Source organism: Impatiens glandulifera, chromosome 3 (genome assembly GCF_907164915.1).
Source record: "Impatiens glandulifera chromosome 3, dImpGla2.1, whole genome shotgun sequence".
Lineage (NCBI taxonomy): Eukaryota > Viridiplantae > Streptophyta > Magnoliopsida > Ericales > Balsaminaceae > Impatiens > Impatiens glandulifera.
The window spans coordinates 58,915,293-58,936,264 of record NC_061864.1 but is presented as its reverse complement, the minus strand read 5'-3'; the positions used below and the strand labels follow the sequence as shown (position 1 = coordinate 58,936,264).

The following is a 20,972-nucleotide window of genomic DNA, read 5'->3' as shown; positions in this document are numbered from 1 at the left end:
AATTCAATCATATTTATACCCACATATATTACCATCATACTATCACATTAAACACATATGGTCAATTTTCCTCAAACACATATAATTCATTCAAATTTATACTCACATATATCACCATAATGCTATCCCCTTAAACACATATAAGGGTCTGATTGGAACATAAGTAACGAAGGACTCGATGCCCGACTTAGGGTGTTGCAAGAGATTGTTCTAAGAAGAAACAACCATGAGGATGCTGATAAGCTAGTAGTAAGGGTCAGTCAAGAAGAGGTCAGAAAAACTCTGATTACAATGAAATGAGTAAACATCCGGGGCCAGATGGATACAATACGGTTTTCTTCAAGGAAAATTGGGAGATAGTCAAAAAAATGTAAGTGGAGGGACCTGGAATTCTTTTAAAACGGGAAAATGCTTAAGAAATGGAACATTACAATATTGAATATGATTCTCAAAATCTCACTACCGTAAAAAATTCAGGACTTTTGACTTATTTCATGTTGTAAGGTAATCTATAAAATCATCTCCAAAATCCTTTCACAAAGATTTAAAACTATTATTTCAAAATTAATCAGTTTGGGGCAATCCGTTTTTATTTAGAATTGCTCTATCTCACATAACATACTTCTTATGCAGATTTTATTGAAAAGTTATGAGAATAAAGTTATATCTACGAGAGTGGCTTTCAAAATTAATATTCGGAAAGTTTTTGACTCAATAAGATGGGAATCCATCCATGAATTCCTTTATGTTGTCGGTTTTCCTAACATTTTTATCAAGTGGTTAATGCGGTGTGTTTCGACCCCTCACTTCATTGTTAGCGTGAATGACATACATAGTAGCTTTTTTAAGGGTGAAAGAGGAGTAAGACAAGGAGATCCTCTATCACCTTACTTCTTCATTCTTATTATGTATATCTTGTACTGCAACTTTAAAATACTTCTAAAAATCATAAATTCAAATTTCATCCCAACCGCAAGGAGAAGCAATAACACACGTTTGTTTCACTAATGATATGTTCTTAGTGGCTCACGCAAATGTCGAATATATTAGTACAATCAAGGAAGCACTAACAATTTTTCTAGTATTATAGGTTTATTCGTTAATGGAGACAAAAGTCAGGCTTTTTACGGAGGAGTGAAGGAGGATTTGAAGCAGAATATATTTAATATCATGGGGATAAAAGAAGGAACAATTCTAGTCAAATATCTTGGACTCCCCTTATCTACAAATCAATTTCAAAGCTCATATTTTCACCCACTTATTGAAATTGTCAAAAAAATTATCTTGGGTTGGACTACAAAAAACCTTTCATACGCGGGAAGAATAGATCTTGTGAAAAGAGTTATTATGGGAATCATTTGGCTATTGGGCACAACAAATATTCATTCCAAAAAAAGTCATTGAACTGATAAGCTGATGAGAGACTTCATCTAGGATACTCAAGGCAGAGGAGGCAAAAAGGTCAAATGGGAAACTATATGTACCCCAAAGAAAGAAGAAGGGTTTTGCATTAAAAATTGTGTCACATGAAATTGAGCTCTCACAAGAAGACATGTATAGGCCCTTGAGATGAAAGCAGATTCATTATGGGTCAAATGGGTTCATACGAGATTCATGAAAGGAGAAGTCAACATATAGACATGCCAAATCCAAAATGAAATGACATAGTTCTTGAAGAAAATCCTAAGAACTAGAGGAGAGGCGCATCAGATGATGAAGTTCATAATCGGTAATAGAAAGGGAATATTATTTTAGCACGACCCATGGCTAGAGAATAATCTCATAATTCTTCGTGAGGAATTTCAATCTATCAGAGTCAGAATCAGAAGAAATTGTCTCTTGTACTCAGTTAAAGAAATTCAAGAAAGAAAATGGAGCTCTATTATGAGGAGTAATCCAGAATAAGTTAGAATTCTAAATTTGATCAATAATATGCAATTTAATGGAAACATTGATACAAAGAGTTGGGATGCTGTTATTGATGAAAAGTTCGTGGCAGGAAAAGCATGGGAGATCATTAGAATAAAGGAGGTGGTGGTCGATTGGCATAAAATAGTATGATCTTCAAAGGTTATACATAGACACCAATTCATCTCTTCCTCAACTAGGACTTGGTTCACATAAAAATGGACGTATTAGTTCACGTAAGAATACACATAGAATACCTAAGAGAGTTATTCACGTTCAAGCAAATTTAAGAAGAATACTTTCAAGTCGGGTATTATATTTGAGATGAACTTGAAAAAATTAGACTCTATTATGTTTATTTTAAAAAATAAAACACTTTATAGTGAAATAAAAGTAATTTTATATCTTATAAAATATAATATATTGAGATTGCATATATTAAATAATATTACAATATAATTATATTTTGATTTAATTTTCAAAAATTATGTTTATGTAATTATATTAATATCAAATTTATTTATTTTTTTATAAGTGTTATATAACATATATTTTTTAATTTATAAGTATATTTTGGGGAGGATTATAAGCAATAAACTCATAGATAGTCTTGTGAGTATATTTCAAAATTTGGTTAAAAAGTAAAATATATTAAAAAAAAATTATATGCTTAGGCTCGAAAAGGCTCGACGAGCCATCAAGCGAGTCTTATCTAAGCTCGGGCTCGAATCTTAAACGAATTGGCTCGAGCTCGGCTCGAATTCGATTTTGACTGAACTCGAATCAAACTTTGACCGAGCCACTCACGAGCAGCTCACAAGTGGCTTGGCTCATTTACACCCCTAATTATGGGTGAACATATTATGGGTTGACCCAAATCCAAACTCAAAATATTAATTTGGGTAAATTAATTTGGATTGGGTTGGGTTGGGTTGAGTTGAGTTTAAATTGGGTTGGGTTAAGGTTACCCAAATTATATAAATTTAATTTAATTCTCTTTTATTAATTCAGTATAAACTAACCATCTTCCAACTTCAATATATTCTCTTAATTTTTACTACGTTGATCTCCATTACATTCGAACACATTTTTAACATATTTAACACGTTCAACACATTTTTCACACGTTTTTTGCACATTTAACACGTTTTTGACATGTTTAACACGTTTTTGACATGTTTAACACGTTTTCACACTTATAACACGTTTTTTACATGTTTTCATGTTTTTAGCACTTTTAACATGTTTTCATGTTTTTAGCATGTTTAACACGTTCTTAACACGTTTTGACAAGTTAAACACGTTTTTGGCACATTTAACACATTTTAGCATATTTAACATGTTTTATTACGTTTAATACATTTTTCACGTTTTTGCTACATTTAACACATTTTTGACATTTTAACATGTTTTTGTACATTTAACATGTTTTTGACATGTTTAACGCATTTTTGGCACGTTTAACATGTTTTGACAAGTTTTTGACACGTTTAACAATTTTTTGCAATTGTAACACGTTTTGGCACGTTTGACACATTTTGGCACGTTTTTCACATTTTTCACATTTTTTGCATGTTTAACACGTTTTTGACATGTTTAACAAGTTTTTCACGTTTAATATGTTTTTCACGTTTTGGGCACGTTTAACATATATTGATACATTTAACATGAAAAACTTGAAAAATGTGAACAACGTGTTAAATGTGTCAAAACGTGTTAAACATGTCAAAAACGTGTTAAACGTGCTAAAAACGTGAAAAACATGTTAAACGTATCAATAATGTGTTAAACGTGTCAAAATGTGAAAACCATGTAAAAAAGCGTGTTAAATAAGTCAAAAATGTGTTACGTATTAAGAATGTGTTAAACATGCCAAAAACATCACAAATGTTGTTGGATGTTTGAAAAATATGTTAAAAGTGTCAAAATGTGTGAAAATCGTTTTAAATATGTCAAAAACGTGAAAATGTCTTAAGCGTGTCAAAAACGTGAAAAACGTGTTAAATATGTTTAAAACGTGTTAATCATGTCAAAAACGTGAAAATGTGTTAAACGTGTCAAAACATGTTAAACGTGTTAAACATGTCAAAAACGTGTTAAACGAATAAAAATGTGTTAAATGAGTCAAATACATGTTAAATGAAAAATAAAAAAATAATTTGGGTTACCCATACCCAAATAAGGATGGCAATTTGAAACTGCCCCGCGAAAACCGGACTGAATTGCCCCGTTTGGAACGGTTTTTCCCCAAAACAGAACGGGGATGGTATTTGTGTCCCCCGCCTCGACCCGCCCCAATTCAGCCCCGAACACCATAAACATAATTAAATATATTAAATCACCAATATATTTATTTATTCACTATATTTTATAAGAGTAGTAAGGTTATTTCTTTAGGTAGTGTTTGATATGATATATTAGTTATATAGGTATAAGCAAGGCCGGCTATTAGGGTGGGCAAGATGGGCCACTGCCCAGGGCCCCAAAATTAAGAGGCCCAAAAAAAATGTATACAGTACTATAAAAAAATAGGTTTTATGTTTCTTTCTACTCGGCTATCTCTCTCTAAAAAAAATTATGCAGTACTATAAAAAAATTAGGTTTTATGTTTCTTTCTACTCGGGTCTCTCTCTCTAAAATTTAGGCTCCAAATCTTAGATTGCCTAGGGCCCCAAAAATGAACGAGACGGTCCAGGGTATAAGCTGTAAGGGGTATAAATTATAAGGAGGTATTAGAATATATAAATTATATAGGTTATTAGTGTTTGGTTAGGAGTATAAAATATGTATAAATTATACATGTTTTATTATTTTGTGTTTGGTTGGTGGTATAAGAAAGTAGTAAAAAGTGTAAAAGACTATTTTATCCTTATATTTTTTAAAATTATTTTTAATGTTTATTATAAGTAGTTTGTATTAGTAATTAGATGAAATTTTATAAAAAAAAAATAATATCTAATTTTATCATATATATTATATTAAAAAATTCGTTTATATAATTTTATTGTATAATTTTTATTTATTTTTAAAAAATATTATTAACGGTGATTCTCCGAAACCGAAAAAAAATGAACGTGGTGGGGATGATATTAAAAAATCTCCAAAATTAAAATAGGGCGGGGATGGTAAATGCATTCCCCGAACCGCACATTGTCATCCCTATATCCAACCCATATTAGTAAATAATATGGGCTGGGTTATGAATTGGGTAAACCCGTTTGCTCACCTCTACTGATAATAGCTCTAGTGATAATAGGTACAAGCTTAGGGGTCGTGCTCTTTTGTCTTTGACAGTCCGTACAATGGAATAAAAGAATTGAACTAAGGACCTAGAACCAAATGATTCAAGAATCCGGAAGAACTTCAACCAGCCACGAGGCCCACGATAGCAATGAAGGGTTAACCTAATCAACTTAATACTATCGTGAATAATGAGGAAAAATTGTCTCAACTATACTTGGATCAATATAACATAGAGGATTTCCCTAAGGTTTACAAAAATGCAAGGTTATTCATTATTAAGTCTTACAGTGAGGATGATGTGGTGCATGTGACAATACTCCTAATGGAAATAAGAAACTTGATGATGGCGTTTTGCATATAAGGGAAGCTCAAGAAGTAGCTGGTGGTTGTTTGTGTTCCTGTTTTTCTCTGTGAGTGCTTCTAGAATATAGTGTTGATATCAATTATTTGCAGAGTTATAAAGAAAGTGCTTCCAAATGGTGCAAAATTTTAATCATGTGTCATAGAGTTTTATGTTTAATACAGGTAAATTCAAGCGGACAATTTGTTTGGGTGACCGAGATGTTGGGTGATGTTGATTTTGACAAAAGTGTTAATGTTGGCAACAAAACAAAGTATACACACTATTTTCCTGTAAAATGACATATTCTGAAGGACATACCAAATAGTTTATTGAAACACATTATATTAGCTAACAAGGAGGACAATTCTATGACTAATAACCGGGACATACCAATTTTAACTTCTGATTTTAATGTCGTAATCAATGAATCTTTTTTTGGTTTGTATAGGTTAAATTGGAACAGGGTATTGCAATGCTCAAGATTTTCAAGAGTTACCCAAGTAAAACATGAATATTGGATGATTTTAGGTTTTATGAAGCCCCTTAGGAAATTATACAAAAGAAGAAACCAAACAACAACAATTCCAGAAAACGGTATACTTTAGATCTTTATTGGCTAGCAGACAATGAATAAATTTAATGGTGTTAGCAGATTAACTTATCTTTGATAATTTAAAAATAGGTGGGGAGTGACAAGATTTTTGAAACAATTGATGGCAATGAATGAATCAACCTTCTTTTGTAGAAGTCATTAGATGTTGTTTATCATGTTTTGGTTGAAGATCATGCCACAGCTTTAGATTCCATTAAAGCTCAAAACCTTCTTATATCCATTGAGTTGCAAATTCTTATTTAAGTTTCTCTTAACTTGTTGTTAGATTTGGGTAGCTTGACATGATGAGTAGAAAATGTGAGATTTATTTCAGTTTCTCTTCATTTAAAAGAAGCAAATTGTGGGAGTTTGGCGATTTCTGATTATGTAGCTATATTTGGGTCAAACAGTTTGACAAGAGAGTCACCAATGACTTCTAACTAAGGTCTAAAAGGTCAGCAAGAATCCTTCAAAAAAAAACAAACTGAAATCAACAACTCACGACAACTAGATCAAACTAAACTTTACAAACTTAGAGAAAACTCAAACTAGACTATTCTCAACAACAGCCAAAACCAAAATGAAGATTCTCAAACTCTTTCAAAAATCAATCACTCGCAATAATCAATTCAAAACCAATTTAAATATCTAAAAAGAAAAGACATTATTAAAAATATAAGAATAAATTATTAGAGTCATCCATCAATGACTAAGGTAACCATTGATGGAGGCAGCGGAAGACTATCACATGATTTACTCAATAACGATAACAAGGCTCTGATACCATGTTAAATTAAAGAAAGAAAGATTGTATTGAATTATTTATTCATGTTTACATAAATTTTTATGTCTATTGTATACATATTATAATTGACATATAAGGAAACTAAATAATATAATATTGATATTATAATAATTTATAATATTGTCTTACCAATATATTATATTATACTATAACATTAATTATATTGACGTGATTAGTTAGATAAGTGGAGAATTTATCCTAATTATATGATTAAGAAATGATAAGGGATAATACCCCCTCTTAGATCAGGATGTTTAGGAGGATACAAGAAGATATTTTTTTCATCCATTTTATCAATTTAGTGTTCATTTGTGATCTAGCACACATTAGGCTTAAACAATCCTTGTATTTTTTTTATGTAATTTTATTGAATGGGATACTTTTATCCATACAAATAATAAACTGTTTTGTTTCATTTTTTAAATATTTTTTAATTGACAAATCTACCTTTTCATTAAAATTATAATTATTTTTAACATCAAATAGAATTAGTTGTAAAAAAAATTGATGTTACAACTTACCACACAAGCATTTTATTGGGTATTTAATATTTTTTTCTCAATATTTTGTTTTCTTAATTAGTATTTTAATTATCAAATTATTCTTTGAAATACTTATTATTTATTTAAATTACTTAATTTTTAATTTACTTTTTTATAATAAAGACTTTAAAATCTTAGACTGATTTGTCATAATTTTTTTTTTTTTTAGAGAAATGACTAATGAATGAATTTGGTGATGGCATTCTCTTCCTCATTCTCTCCTAAATTCCCTTCCCTCATCACTCTTAATTCTTTTTATTTCAATTTTTTATCATTATTATTTAATTTCAATTTTTTTTATTCAAAATATCTCATCATTATTAAAAGTTTATTTTTTTAATAATTTATTAATCTTTTAGTTTTGAAATTTTGAATATTTATTAAATAATTATTATATTAATTTATAATTGTTGAGTTTTAATTTTAAAATATTTTAATATTATTATTAAGTAAAAAAAAGTTAATTAATCATTGTAAAAAAAAGTCGATAAATTTGTATTTTTAAATAAAATCTTAATTTAAAAAGTTAAAACGATATAAATTAAATAAGTTATACAAATAACATAAATAGAAGATAAATCATTATATATACATTTAAAATAAAGTTAATAAACTATTTTATAATAAATACAATTAGAATATAACTTGACTAAAAATTATTAATAAATTATTGTCATTTAATAAAAATAATTTAGGACTATTTAAAATGTCATAATTTTATGTATAAATGTAAAGTTAGACAAAATTCTAAAATTCAGAACTTTTGAATTCAATATATATTATTAAAAACATTAGATGTAAATATTAATTTAGATGATTAAGTATATAAAAAAGTTAATTATGAATTCAATTCAACTTAAAATGTTTTTAAGTAAAAAATAATATAAGTATATAAATATATGATAGAACTTATTCATTAAAATTGTATTTAGTGTGTTTAAAACAATATTATTATTTATTTTTGGGGAAACGGTTAAAATCATTTTATTAAAATCTCAAAAGTACGAGGGTCAAGATTCAAAGTTAGACAAATCTTAGATATGATTAAAAGATGACAAACGACCCTAAAGAACTTGATTATTGCAATCAAACCTACAAGAAATTGAGATTACAATCAAACATACAAGAAATTGAGATTACAATCAAAAATTACAAAGTGTATTATATCATAATTATCTCAATCATGATTTTTATTTCCATACCACCTGATGTTTCAAAAGGTTGTCTTCCTCTTCCCCTTGTCCTTCATCTTCCCCTTCTCCTTCATTTTATAATGAAATGGAGATGAACTGAAGAGGTTGATGAATACTGTATATTCTCATTTTGATTTCTTTCTTCATAGAACCCGTTCTGATTTGATAAAAAGAATTATTGTTCAGGATTTCTGGGTTCTTCACCTTTTTGTTCTCAACTTGAATTTCGAGATCATTATCTTTATTTCCTTCAGCTTTGGAATCCTCGACAACATTGGTTTCCTCTGTATCAACCTTAGAATTCTCTTCTTCCTCTTGATTAGTTTGAGTATCTTCCTCTTTATTTTCATCAGCAACCACTTCAACTTGATTTGATTTAGAATTCTCGACTATCTCTTCAACATGATTAGGTTGAGGTTACACCTCCTTCTTCGTATTGTTTTCTTCTTGTACATAATTTTTATCTTCTGTTTCCTGTTCTTAAACCACATTTTGCTCTTTCAAAATAGGAACCTCTATTTCGTTTTCCTACATCTTTACTTTCTGACATTTAGGAATTTTCTGATCTTCTTCCTTAGCCAAATCACATTTTGGGTTTTCATGTTAGAAGGTATTGCAGAAAGAGTATTTGTCTAGCCTTCACTCATAAGTGATTTCCATGACAGTAGGTTTTCCTTTTTGTTTACTACTGTCATATTTTTCGGCAGTGTGCTTCTAGGATGCACATCAATGCTAATTCTAGCCAATGATAGGTGCTCTCCTCCTTGAGTAATTTGGTCCATGTATAATGGTCTACCCAATAAACCTGCAAAATGACTAAGGCTTCAGAATTGTACATATGTGTAGGTATATTCCAAAGCTTGAACCATATCTGTGCAATTTCTTTTGACTTACTCAATAGGTTCAAGTGTTCAGACCATTTTTCCAACTTCATACAGTTAGATCATATATATGTATGCCCATTTTCTAGAATTTCCTCCAGATTAGATCCCTTTTTAAATTTAAGGAAATATAAATCATGAACATTTGTTGAAATCTTCTCCATCCCTTTTCCTTCTCATTGCTTCAACGATGCATCTTTAGTAATTGGGAATGATACTCTATTTTTCCCTATGTAGTTTCCTATAACCACATTTTCTCATTCCTTTATATAGTTTTTATCTTCTTCAGTAGGCAATTTAAATTCAAATGAAGAATTCAGTACATCCACTTTTGTTTGTGTATTGCCCAAGTAGATTTTCCCTTTATATGCATGATATTCTGACTTTTTGCATTGTTGTTCTTCCAGACTTTATTAGTTTTCCATGTCGAGTTGCTCCTGATAGTATATGACTTAGATTTGGAAGTCTTCGTCAGCTCCTCCATTGTAGCAACTGACCATTGAACAATTTCTTCATATTCTTCTTTTTTCAGTAAATTCTAGTTGTTATAACGGATGCGAGAACAATGATAATAATAATAGTAAAAGACAGAATGAAAGTGACACCCGATTTAACGTGGTATCCAGCAAAAGTGCTAAATAATCCACGGGCAGAGCCACTGAAAAATATTCCACTATAATCGTTAACACGGATTACAGATACTCAAAATAGTTCAAGAGAAAACTAACACCCAAGCCCTTTATTTATAGGGTCAGGTCAAAACATTTTTCTTACTCACTTCCTATGTGGGACAAACACCCAAAAAGAATATTCTAGGCAAAGAAACCAATAAATCTCCACCTTGACTTAAATATTTTCCCAAATAGCTAGATGCACCAGATGTACTTTAAATACCAGATGTTCCAGATGCATTATATTGAATGCCCAGATAAACAAAACAGATGCATTACACTAAATGCCCAGATGTGACCTGCTCTGGCTCAGGCCTTGCCCCTTCAAGGAAAATCAACAGTTTCTAACATTGAACAAGTTCAAACAGTGTTGAAACTTGCTCTGCGGAACCGGCTTGGTAAACATATCAGCTGGATTGTCTGCAGTCCCCACTTTGTTTACCTTGATCCTCTTCTCACTTCTCAGAAAATGGTACCTCACATCAATGTGTTTTGTTCTTTCATGGTGAACTTGATCCTTGGTTAAGCATATTGCACTCAAACTGTCGCAATACACAGAAGCCTGATCGTGGTGTAGACCCAAGTCACTAACCAATCATTTCAACCAGATTCTCTCCTTAACAACTTCTGTCAAAGCCATATATTCTGCCTCTGTAGTAGACAAAGTTACTGTCGGCTGTAGAGTAGCCTTCCAACTCACAACAGAACCACCAAGCGTGAATACATAACCGGTCATCGATCTTCTACTGTCTACATCTCCAGCATAGTTAGAATCTAAGTAACCAGATACTAGACACTAACTATCACCACCATAACTGAGACCAATATCAGATGTACCCCTGAGATAGCGGAAGATCCTCTTCATTGCTTGTCAGTGTTCCTTACCAGGGTCTCCCATGAATCTACTGACAACACTAACAGCATGTGCAAGATCTGGTCTAGTGCAGACCATAGCATACATCAAGCTTCTCATTGCACTAGCATAAGGAACATGTGACATGTATTCCTTCTCCTGAGATGATTTAGGTGCAAATACTACAGACAAATGTGTATTTGAAGCATTAGGAGTATCAATGGGCTTAGTAGTAGCCATTCCAAACCTCGATAGAACTTTCTGAATATATCCCTTCTGTGACAAGAATATCTTCTTATGACTTCTATCTCTGTAGATCTCCATTCCCAGAATTTTCTTAGCAGCACCTAAATCCTTCATTTCGAATTCTATACTGAGTAGTCCCTTCAGCTTTTGAATGTCAGACTTCTTCTCAGCAGCTAGCAACATATCATTTACATACAATACCAAATAGATGAAGGAACCATCTTTAAGCTTGTTGTAGCAGACACAATTGTCATACGGACTCCTTGAATAGCCAATCTTAAACATGTAGCTATCGAACCGCTTATATCACTACCTCGGAGACTATTTCAGTCCATGTAAGGACTTCTTCAACTTGCAAACATATTCCTGTTTTCCAGGTTCCTGAAAACCATCTGGCTGAGTCATGTATATCTCTTCATCTAACTCTCTATGTAAGAAAGTTGTCATCACGTCTAGCTGTTCGAGTTCCAGGTCCTGATGTGCAACTATAGCAAGTAGCACCTTGATGGAAGTATGTCTGACTACTGGTGAGAATATCTCATTATAGTCCACTCCCTCTTTCTGACTGAACCCTCTAGCAACTAACCTGGCTTTATACTTGACCCCCTCAGCTAGTGACAACCCTTCCTTCTTCTTGAACAACCATTTATAAGTGACAACCTTTCTCCCTGGTGGTCTTCTAGCTAATTCCCAAGTTTGATTCTTTTGAAGTGATGTCATCTCATCTCCCATGGCAGCAAGCCATTGGACAGACTCAGTACCCGTAACAGCTTCCTTGTAGGTGGATGGCTCATGAGGATCCACTTCCTTTGCAACCTGTAAAGCATAGGCAACCATGTCCTCATAGCCATACAGTATAGGAGGTACACCAAAATTAGCTCTTTTAGGGCGATTAAGAGCTAGATTTTAATGTTCTACAGATGATGATGATGGAGCAACTGAAAAATTTGCTGCTGAAAGTGGTTGAGAAACACTCTCCTCTACTTCACAACTAGCCTCAGTCTTTTTCTGCTCCACCTGTTTCTCGACACCACAATCTACTGGAATGGTGAACTTCACAATTGGGTTAAGCATGGAATTTTCATCAAAGACAACATTCCTACTCAGAATAACCTCCTCTCAGAAGGGGACCAGATCCTATATCCTTTCACACCATTCTCATAGCCTACAAATACTACCTTCTTTGCTCTTGGCTCAAACTTCCCCTCATTGACATGATAGTAGACCGTGCAACCAAAAGTTCTCAAAATAGAGTAATCAGCAAGCTTCCCAGACTATAGTTCATAAGGAGTTTTCAGATTTATACATGTGTGGGGTCCACGATTAATTAGATAGCATGTTGTGTTAACTATTTCAGCCCAAAACATTCTTGTTAACCCAGCATTTGAGAGCATACACCGAGCTCTCTCCAATAGTGTCTGATTCATACGTTCTGCTACACTATTCTGCTGAGGTGTATTCCTAACCGTATGATGTCTGGCAATCCCCTCAGTCTTGCAAAACTCATTAAACTCAGACCAACAGAATTCTAAACCATTATCAGTTCGTAATCTCTTGACCTTCTTTCCAGTTTGATTCTCCACTAATGTCTTCCACTGCTTGAAGTTCTTGAAAGTATCACTCTTATGCTTCATTATGAATATCCAGGTCATCCTTGAATAATCATCAATCAATGACAGAAAATACATGTGACCCCCTAAAGACTCTACACGTGACGGCCCCCAACAATCAGAGTGGATGTAATCAAGTGTGCCTTTTGTTCTATGAATCGCTTTTGGGAACTTGCTGCGATGTAGTTTCCCAAAAACACAATGTTCACAAATCCAAGATCCTTTATCTTATGCCCACACAGAAGATCATCTTTAGCTAGAATTTGCATCCCCCTCTCACTCATATTTCTAAGCCTCATGTGCCACAACTTCGTCATGTCTCCTTGGTCAATCTCGGAGGAAGCAACAGCAGCAGAATCAGATATCGTAGTACCTTGTAGAAAATACAAAGTGCCCCGCTTCACACCTTTCAGAATCACACCTGAACCCTTGTAAACATGTAAGGCTCCACTTTCACCTTTGAAACTAAACCCCTTCTTGTCCAAAAGACTTAGAGATATCAGATTCTTCGTCATGTGTGGAACATGTCTAACTTCGTTCAGTGTACGGAATTTTCTATCATGAGTCCTAATATTAATCGAGCCCATCCCAACCACCTTGCAGGTAGAGCTATTGGCCATAGAAATATTTCCACCATCTACCTGCTCATAGGTTGAAAACCATTCCCTTCTAGGACAAATATGGTAAGATGCTCCAGAATCCAGAACCCACACATTAGTGTAATGTGTGTGACCATCAGTAACTAAGGCAATATCCTCTTCGGAGTTTGTACCATCTTCAGCAACTGCAACAGTACCTGGTGCCTACTCATGTTGACTTTGTCTCTTCTTTGGACATTCATTCTTCCAATGTCCCTTTTCCTTACAGTAATTGCACACATCTGTTGGTTTTGAACCCCTACTAACGGGTTTATTGGGGAACTTCTTTTTCCCCGGTTTACCATATCCCTGATGGTTGTTTGCAACTAGCCCAATAGTCTGACTATCCGAAACAGTTCCACTACAGCTATGTCGCAATATTCTACGGTGAAGGGCAGATCTAACTTCTTCTAGAGCCAATGAATCTTTACCACTAATGAAAGACTCCCTAAAGTTTTCATATGATATTGGTAAAGAAACTAACAGAATCAAGGCAGCATCCTCATCATCTATCTTAATATCAATATTATGCAGATCTAATAATATTGCATTTAATTGATCTAGATGGTCTCTAAGAGGTGTATCTTCCTGCATACGCAGACTGAACAGACGTTGCTTCAAAAGCAACTTGTTGGTTAAGCTCTTTGATAAGAAAAATTAAGAAAGTTAATTTTCAAACCGGCCATACATTACAAGTTTTGAATATTTATTCTAAATAATCAAAAAGGGAGAAATTGATAAGAAAAATTAAGTAAAGTTAATTTTTGGAATCGGCTAGAAAAACTAAACAATTGTTAACTTTCATGTGCAGGTGTAGATCAAATCGTATGAACCGGCTGCTGAAACACTTCAAAGAAAATCAGTTCCAGGTGATCAAGTCAAAGATCAGAGGAACCGGTTTTTACTCTCTCAAGTGACCGGCCAGCAAAAACAAAAGTTCACATTCCAGCCGGACTATATTATGTAAGAGGCAAAACCGGAAACTACAACTTACAGAAGTGACGTAGTATGACGAAATAGACGTGTCTCGAAGGAATAAAAGAAGATCAGATCCGATCGGAAGCATGCGAGGAAAGCAATGATGATTTACTGATCCGATGTTGACAACCGGAGGTGCATGCCTGACACGTGTTCGAATCTGCAAACCGGCAACGTCACATTTTCCTGAGGAATCCTTGCATGCTTGCCAAGTGTTGAGGAAGGTGAAACGTGCAAGTAACCTCCCTGCACCGGCGTGATAATGATCAACCAATCCCACGGAGAGAGAAGAAAATGACCGTTGGGATCTCATCTACTATAAAAGGAAGATGAAGCGTCCTCATTTAATGCGAATCACATCCTTCTGAGAAAAGCGATAAGTTACAAAAAATCTTAGAGAGATAAACTTTTACGATCCAAAACCGGTGTGTCATAAACCGGAAACTTTGTGTGTCTTGTTGTGTTGTGTTATTGTATTACATCAAGAGTGAGTTGGTGTAACCGGCGAGTAGCGAGTTGGGCTCGACCGGCAGTGTTATTGTTGTAACTTTGAAAGTTAGTGGAGATCCTTCTCATAACCTGAGAAGAAGGGGTGACGTAGGAGGGTTTGCTCCGAACATCCATAAAAAATCTTGTCTCGTGTCATTTCTTTCATTTCATTACTTACTAAATTAACCTAACCAAACTCAATCTTACTCCGAAAAACCGATCCAATCATATCTCTAAAACTGACTCCTTCTAAACATCATCTAAGTCGCATACGTTGCTTCAGACTGAAACAGACATTTCCGCCCTTGAACCCGGTTCAAGAGTCTGTGACAGTTTGTGTAGTGTTGAGAACGGTTATAGTCTCTAACCGGACTATCACCAAAGTGTGTTGTGTGTTGTAAGCGGCCACCCTTCCTAAAACCGGAAACACCCCGGTCCTCCAAGGGTGTCCCCGATCCTAACACTCTTCTTCATGTATAAAGTCTTCAGCTTAGACCACAAACCAGCGGCGGTTTCCTCCTCAACCACCTCAGTAATGATATCGTCTGCCAGAGCCAAGAGCAATGTTGAGTGTGCCTTTTCTTTCAAAGACTCCATATCAGCAGGTGGTGGGACAGGTGCAGGCTTCATCAATGGAGCCCATAGGCCGTGTTGTTTCAACAATGCCCGGACCTTGATCTGCCACAGACTGAAACTATTCCTCCTAGTAAACTTGTCGGCTTTCAAACTTTTACCTTCAACCATCGTTCTTGCCTGAGCAGATCTGAACAACCCTACTCTGATACCAATTTGTTATAACGGATGCGAGAACAATAATAATAATAATAGTAAAAGACAGAATGAAAGCGACACCCGATTTAACGTGGTATCTAGCAAAAGTGCTGACTAATCCACGGGCAGAGTCACTGAAAAATATTCCACTATAATCGTTAACACGGATTACAGATACTCAAAATAGTTTAAGAGAAAACTAACACCCAAGCCCTTTATTTATAGGGCCAGGTCAAGACATTTTTCTTGCTCACTTCTTATGTGGGACAAACACCCAAAAAGAATATTCTAGGCAAAGAAACCAACATTAATCTTGAAGATAGTGGATGTTGAGTTGAATTATAATCTACTGTGTTTTCTCTTTATTGATGACAATTTCTCCCCTTTTGCATGCATAAGGAGCTTTGTAATCTGATTTTTTAGTCCAGACAGGTTAGCTCTTTCATTATAGCGTATCTTCCAAGCTCCTTCATTATCCCCCTGTTTTCTTGCATTATTTTCAACATGAATTTTCTCAACAGCAGTTGGAGCATATTGCTTACTTGTGTTGGTATCTTGTTGTTCTTTGATAACTTCTTCAGCAATTCTTTCAATTTCTTTTATTGTTCCTTAATTCCTTCCAGCACAAAATCTCTAATTTCTTTAGATTTATTACTTTTGTTCTTCCCTTTCCCCATAATGGCAGAAACAAAGTAATTGAAGAAACACTAAGAGATGATCACAGATAAACCGCAATCGAGAGAAAAATTCCAGTGGCGCTTACAAATGCACAAGAAACCCTAGACTAGAAAAACTTATTGAACAACACAAGACAATATCGTGTCTCTTGTGTCGCTTGTGCCGATTTCTCTTCTTTTGATTAATAGTGATTTCAGAGGAAATTTGATGATTTACGGCGTTGGACAATATCGTGTCTTTCTCCTGTGTCTATCGTGTCTTTCTTTCCGTGTCGATCGTACCTTTCTTCCCAAGCCTAAAAAACAATATTATCTTTAACCATGCAACGAAGGGATATTATCCTAGTTAATATAGAAAACATAATAGTCGTTCTTTTTTTAATATTCGATTTTTTTTTAGATATTATCAAATTAATTCAAATATTAACTATTTAAAATTTAAATTTTATGTTTGTTAATTAAATTTTTTATTTATAATTCAGTTTTCAATATTCAAATCTTAATTTTCAGTTTTATACCTAAATTATTTTTTACTATTATAATTGGGTAAAAAAAGTCAAAATATACTTTAATATATTTTTTATTCAACTAAACTAAATAGATTTAGTTGATCTACAATACAAAGTAAATCAACTTAGACTTACACTATTTTGACTCCTTTAAATTATTTTTATTCATTAGTAGAACCTAATATAACTTGATCTTAAAATTAAAAATATACATAATTTATATGTTTTAAAATATAATAAGATATATAAATTACACAATCAAGCTTATCAAAGTGAAAATTTGTACTATTATTATAGTACTTCAACCAAACATAAGCACTGTACTATTTTCATGAAACTACATGGAATGATAGAAAACCATGAAGATTTTTTTAAAAAGAATTGCAATCAAAATAAATAAGAATAAATTTATTTTAAATTTTCAAGATAATTTAAAATCAATTTGCATATGGTATGCTGAAATCTTTCATGGAAAAAAGACATTGTCAATGCTTTATTGAGTAATTTAATAATTCTTAAATTTGTTTTGGTTGTTTTGAAAATTGATTAGAAATAGACACAAAAATGTTCATCAATGATAATAAGAAAAAAAAAATATATATATATATATATATATATTAATTAGTTCACCAATTGTTAGAATATATTAAACGCATTTGTGGATGACAGATCTTTTCAGTCTCAGTAATTTTTAACTTGCCTATACTTTATTTGAGAACACATGGTCTAAATAAAAGCAAAATTATAATTACTAATAACATGTGATCAAAATTATAAGGAACTAATTAGTCTAATTCCCATTTCAAATTCTCTGGTTTTTACATACTTTTCAATACAAAGCTTTAGGATTGAACTGTTCATAAATAACACCGTTTACAATACAACTCCAAATGAACGACCATTCGTCACATTTCGAGACTTACATGTCGTATAAAAATGTGATAGGTGACTTTAATATTAGTAATATTATGGATACCCCTCTTAATTCCCAATCTGACATCAAATGAAACTTTTATGTTGCAATCTCATCAACCTCGGAATGGAATACAAAACTAGGAAACGTTGTCGTAATATCCCTGCATTGCAAAACAAACATGTCTCGTATCTGGATCCAAATGAGAAATCTAACTTAAAAATGTTTTTACCTTAGATAAGGAAGAGTCATTATCTTCAATATTGAAGGATTTTGGCTGACAAAACTATGCCACTCTGATTTATCAATCTTTCCATCTCGATCTGTATCAGCTTCGGAAAATGTCTGGTAACAAATATATTCAACCAAAATAATCAAAAAACTTATAGGTTCAGTATGAAATTTGAAATAAACAAGTTGAACAGGTTTGAATCTTCCTCACTTTATCGAGTATTATCTCAATTGTTTCATCAGCCAACTTCAGTTCAGACTCGCAAAGAAGAGCTATTAACATCTGTTTAACCTGAAAAAAATAGTCATTTTTTTCACATAAGCATGCCTTCTTCAAGTGAATGATTTGGTTCAAATTACCAAAATATTAAAATGTTGTAAGTAGTAAAATAATGATACACAGTAATAAGTTTAATGACCTCCTTTAAATGAGAGCACTCTTAGGGGAACAGAAGACTTTGGTCTCTTAAGAAGACTATAAGAATAGTTGATAGTTTTAAAATATTAATACAAAATAAAATCAGTCTTAAATATATTCAATAACTAATGTAAAATTTCATTATACATGTTCAATTTTTATTATAAAATATCTTATAATATTAAAAAAAAATAGTTAAATAAAAATAATAATTAAAATATTATTTTAAAAAAACTTAGTATAATATATCATTATATTTTAATATGTTTTAAATAGTTCATAAATATTTATTATTTTAATTTATAATATTATTGTATATCAAAAAATACTTTATATTATTTTCAAAAAATTATATTATTAAATTAAATATTGAATAAAAAATTTGAAGGGCGATAATGCATTTTTCAGACGATCATCATAAATTCCCCTAATACCCTTTTTAGTACAATCAAGGAGAAAACCGTAATCAAACATACCTCATTACGTTCAATAAATCCAGTGCCATCCAAATCATATAGCTTAAATGAATCTGCAAAGTGAACAACATCAAACATTCAAATCATACTTAAAAAACACTACTAATCAAAGTTGAGCTACATGTAGAATTACGACATTACAATAATATTACATTCAATCTTGTCTTCAAGTGGGGCATTAGGGTGGAAGACATTAAGGGATCTTACGAAATCGCCAAAATCAACTACTCCTTTATGTTTAACATCAAACAGATCAAAGATCTGCAAACAAAAGCTATCAAAATCTCAAAACAATATCGTGTTGACCAGAATGACAGAATTAAATAAGCATTATTTTACCCTGTTTGCGAAAAGATTCTCCTTCTTTCTGTTCTTGAATAGAGCCAATTGAAATTCTTCCTACATTTTGACAAGGCCATCGAGTATATTAGGATTCACATCAAAGTGAGAAAAGAAAACACAACATAGTAGATCTTGGGTTACTTGAACAAATCTGGTTTGATGGAAAATTGGGTTATAAGGATTAAATTATTAAAATACCCTTTCGGATTTAAAATTACATTTTACAAGGTAAAGTAAGGGGGGCTTTGGTTGATGAATTGAATGATTTGATGATTGAAATGGGGTTTTCTGAAATAATCAAATATAACCCAAGATCAAACAATCTCAATCTTTAAATCACTCTTCACACATAATCCCCAATTAACATGTCTACAACCTGTTGGGATCATCAAGGCCTTGTTCGATGAAGAGTTATTTGAATCCAAACTATCAATCAAATCATACCCAAATTACCCTTAATCATTTAACCCTAAATATTCCAGTTTTACATCAAACAAGTTTTTTTTTCAAAAAAAAAACAGTCCACATTATTTATGAAAACAGCCAAATCTATACCCAAAGGGTGATCTGATCTACATCATGATCCAAATGAGAAACAGAAATGAAAAAATTGTTTACAAATAGGCTCAATGAAATAGCAAAATCATTAGTTCTTTTGTTCTTCCCAACACATCTCGCAAGATAGAGGAATTCAATACCTTATTTATCAGACCATCGTCGATCACAGAACTGCTAATGCTCTTATATAGCTCAAACAGTGCTTCAACTTCGCTTACACTAACTGAAAATAGAGAATGCTAATCATCTGTGAGAACAAACTCAGTACAGATTTGTTAACAAGAAGAAAAACATAATTGTAACTCAGATTTGGAAATCAAACAAATATTCATATCCTGGAATAAACAAATTCTTAGAATAATCCATTTCAAAACTAGAACCCTAGAAATTCAAGCAAACAAACAATGAATTGAGATTAATTGAGTTGCTGTTTTTGACCATGTAAGAAATTCAACTCACAAGCTGTTTCTGAAGCAAGACTCAAAGGATCTTCGTATCCAGGAAATTGTTTTCTCGCTGTGGAAGAGAAGCAGCCCATTTATGAATTAAGAGCAAGAAGTTCAACACAAGACGACTACGCCGCCAAGGTTTAACTGCAACAATTAAACTCAATTTCAAATCACCATGAAAACAAAACCAAAAATTTCCTTCATATCAACTGTTCTTAACAAAGGTTGATCAACTGTGTGTTGTGGGTTGGCAATAAGATCCAAAATTTCTTGTTTAAAATAATCAAAACAGACAGTAAGCAAGCAAGCAAAGCATCTAGATTCCAAATATACAATGCTAATTTATAAAATAATATACCCACAAAAGAAGAAAAATCCAAAAGAATTCAGCATCATATGTTCGTCTTTGCATTAGAATCCGAAAACCCATCAAATCGAAAACCCAATCATTGACAGAAAATCGAAATTCAAATTAGGAAGATGAAGAATGAATGAGATATAAACCTGCTTGCCCTAATGAGAACTTGCGGCTCCCTTGACCCTTCCTTGTTATTGTAAGGCACAAATGAATTCGACCCTTTTCAAGAGAGAATCACAGAGAGATCTTGGACTGGAAGGAAAGGAATTTTTAGTGTT

The 20,972-nt window shown here is 32.7% G+C and overlaps 1 protein-coding gene across 3 annotated transcripts; it reads right to left on the bottom strand.

Moving 5' to 3' along the window:
* Positions 1 to 17,676: 17,676 nt before the first annotated feature.
* Positions 17,677 to 20,972, bottom strand: LOC124929541 (calcineurin B-like protein 1). 3 transcript variants are annotated; one of them, XM_047469932.1, is made up of 9 exons: positions 20,845 to 20,972; positions 20,347 to 20,480; positions 20,028 to 20,110; positions 19,327 to 19,386; positions 19,140 to 19,248; positions 18,988 to 19,040; positions 18,305 to 18,385; positions 18,095 to 18,207; positions 17,677 to 18,025 (listed from the first exon to the last, which is right to left on the bottom strand). In XM_047469932.1, exons 2-9 carry the CDS (start codon positions 20,423 to 20,425, stop codon positions 17,962 to 17,964), a joined length of 642 nt encoding a protein of 213 aa, XP_047325888.1. In that variant the 5' UTR covers positions 20,426 to 20,480; positions 20,845 to 20,972; the 3' UTR covers positions 17,677 to 17,961. The 3 variants fall into 3 exon arrangements, with proteins under 3 accessions (XP_047325888.1, XP_047325886.1, XP_047325887.1); XM_047469930.1 differs by having other exon boundaries at positions 20,841 to 20,951; XM_047469931.1 differs by lacking the exon at positions 20,845 to 20,972 and adding an exon at positions 20,695 to 20,834.

Bases quoted from the DNA above. Each gene is read 5' to 3' on its own strand.
- LOC124929541 (XM_047469932.1), bottom strand. From the start codon at position 20,425: ATGGGCTGCTTCTCTTCCACAGCGAGAAAACAATTTCCTGGATACGAA. The intron at 20,111-20,346 runs GTGAGTTGAATT...CTCTATTTTCAG, and splicing joins TCTTGCTTCAGAAACAGCTT to TTAGTGTAAGCGAAGTTGAA. The intron at 18,208-18,304 runs GTGAGGAAGATT...ATTTGTTACCAG, and splicing joins TTGAGATAATACTCGATAAA to ACATTTTCCGAAGCTGATAC.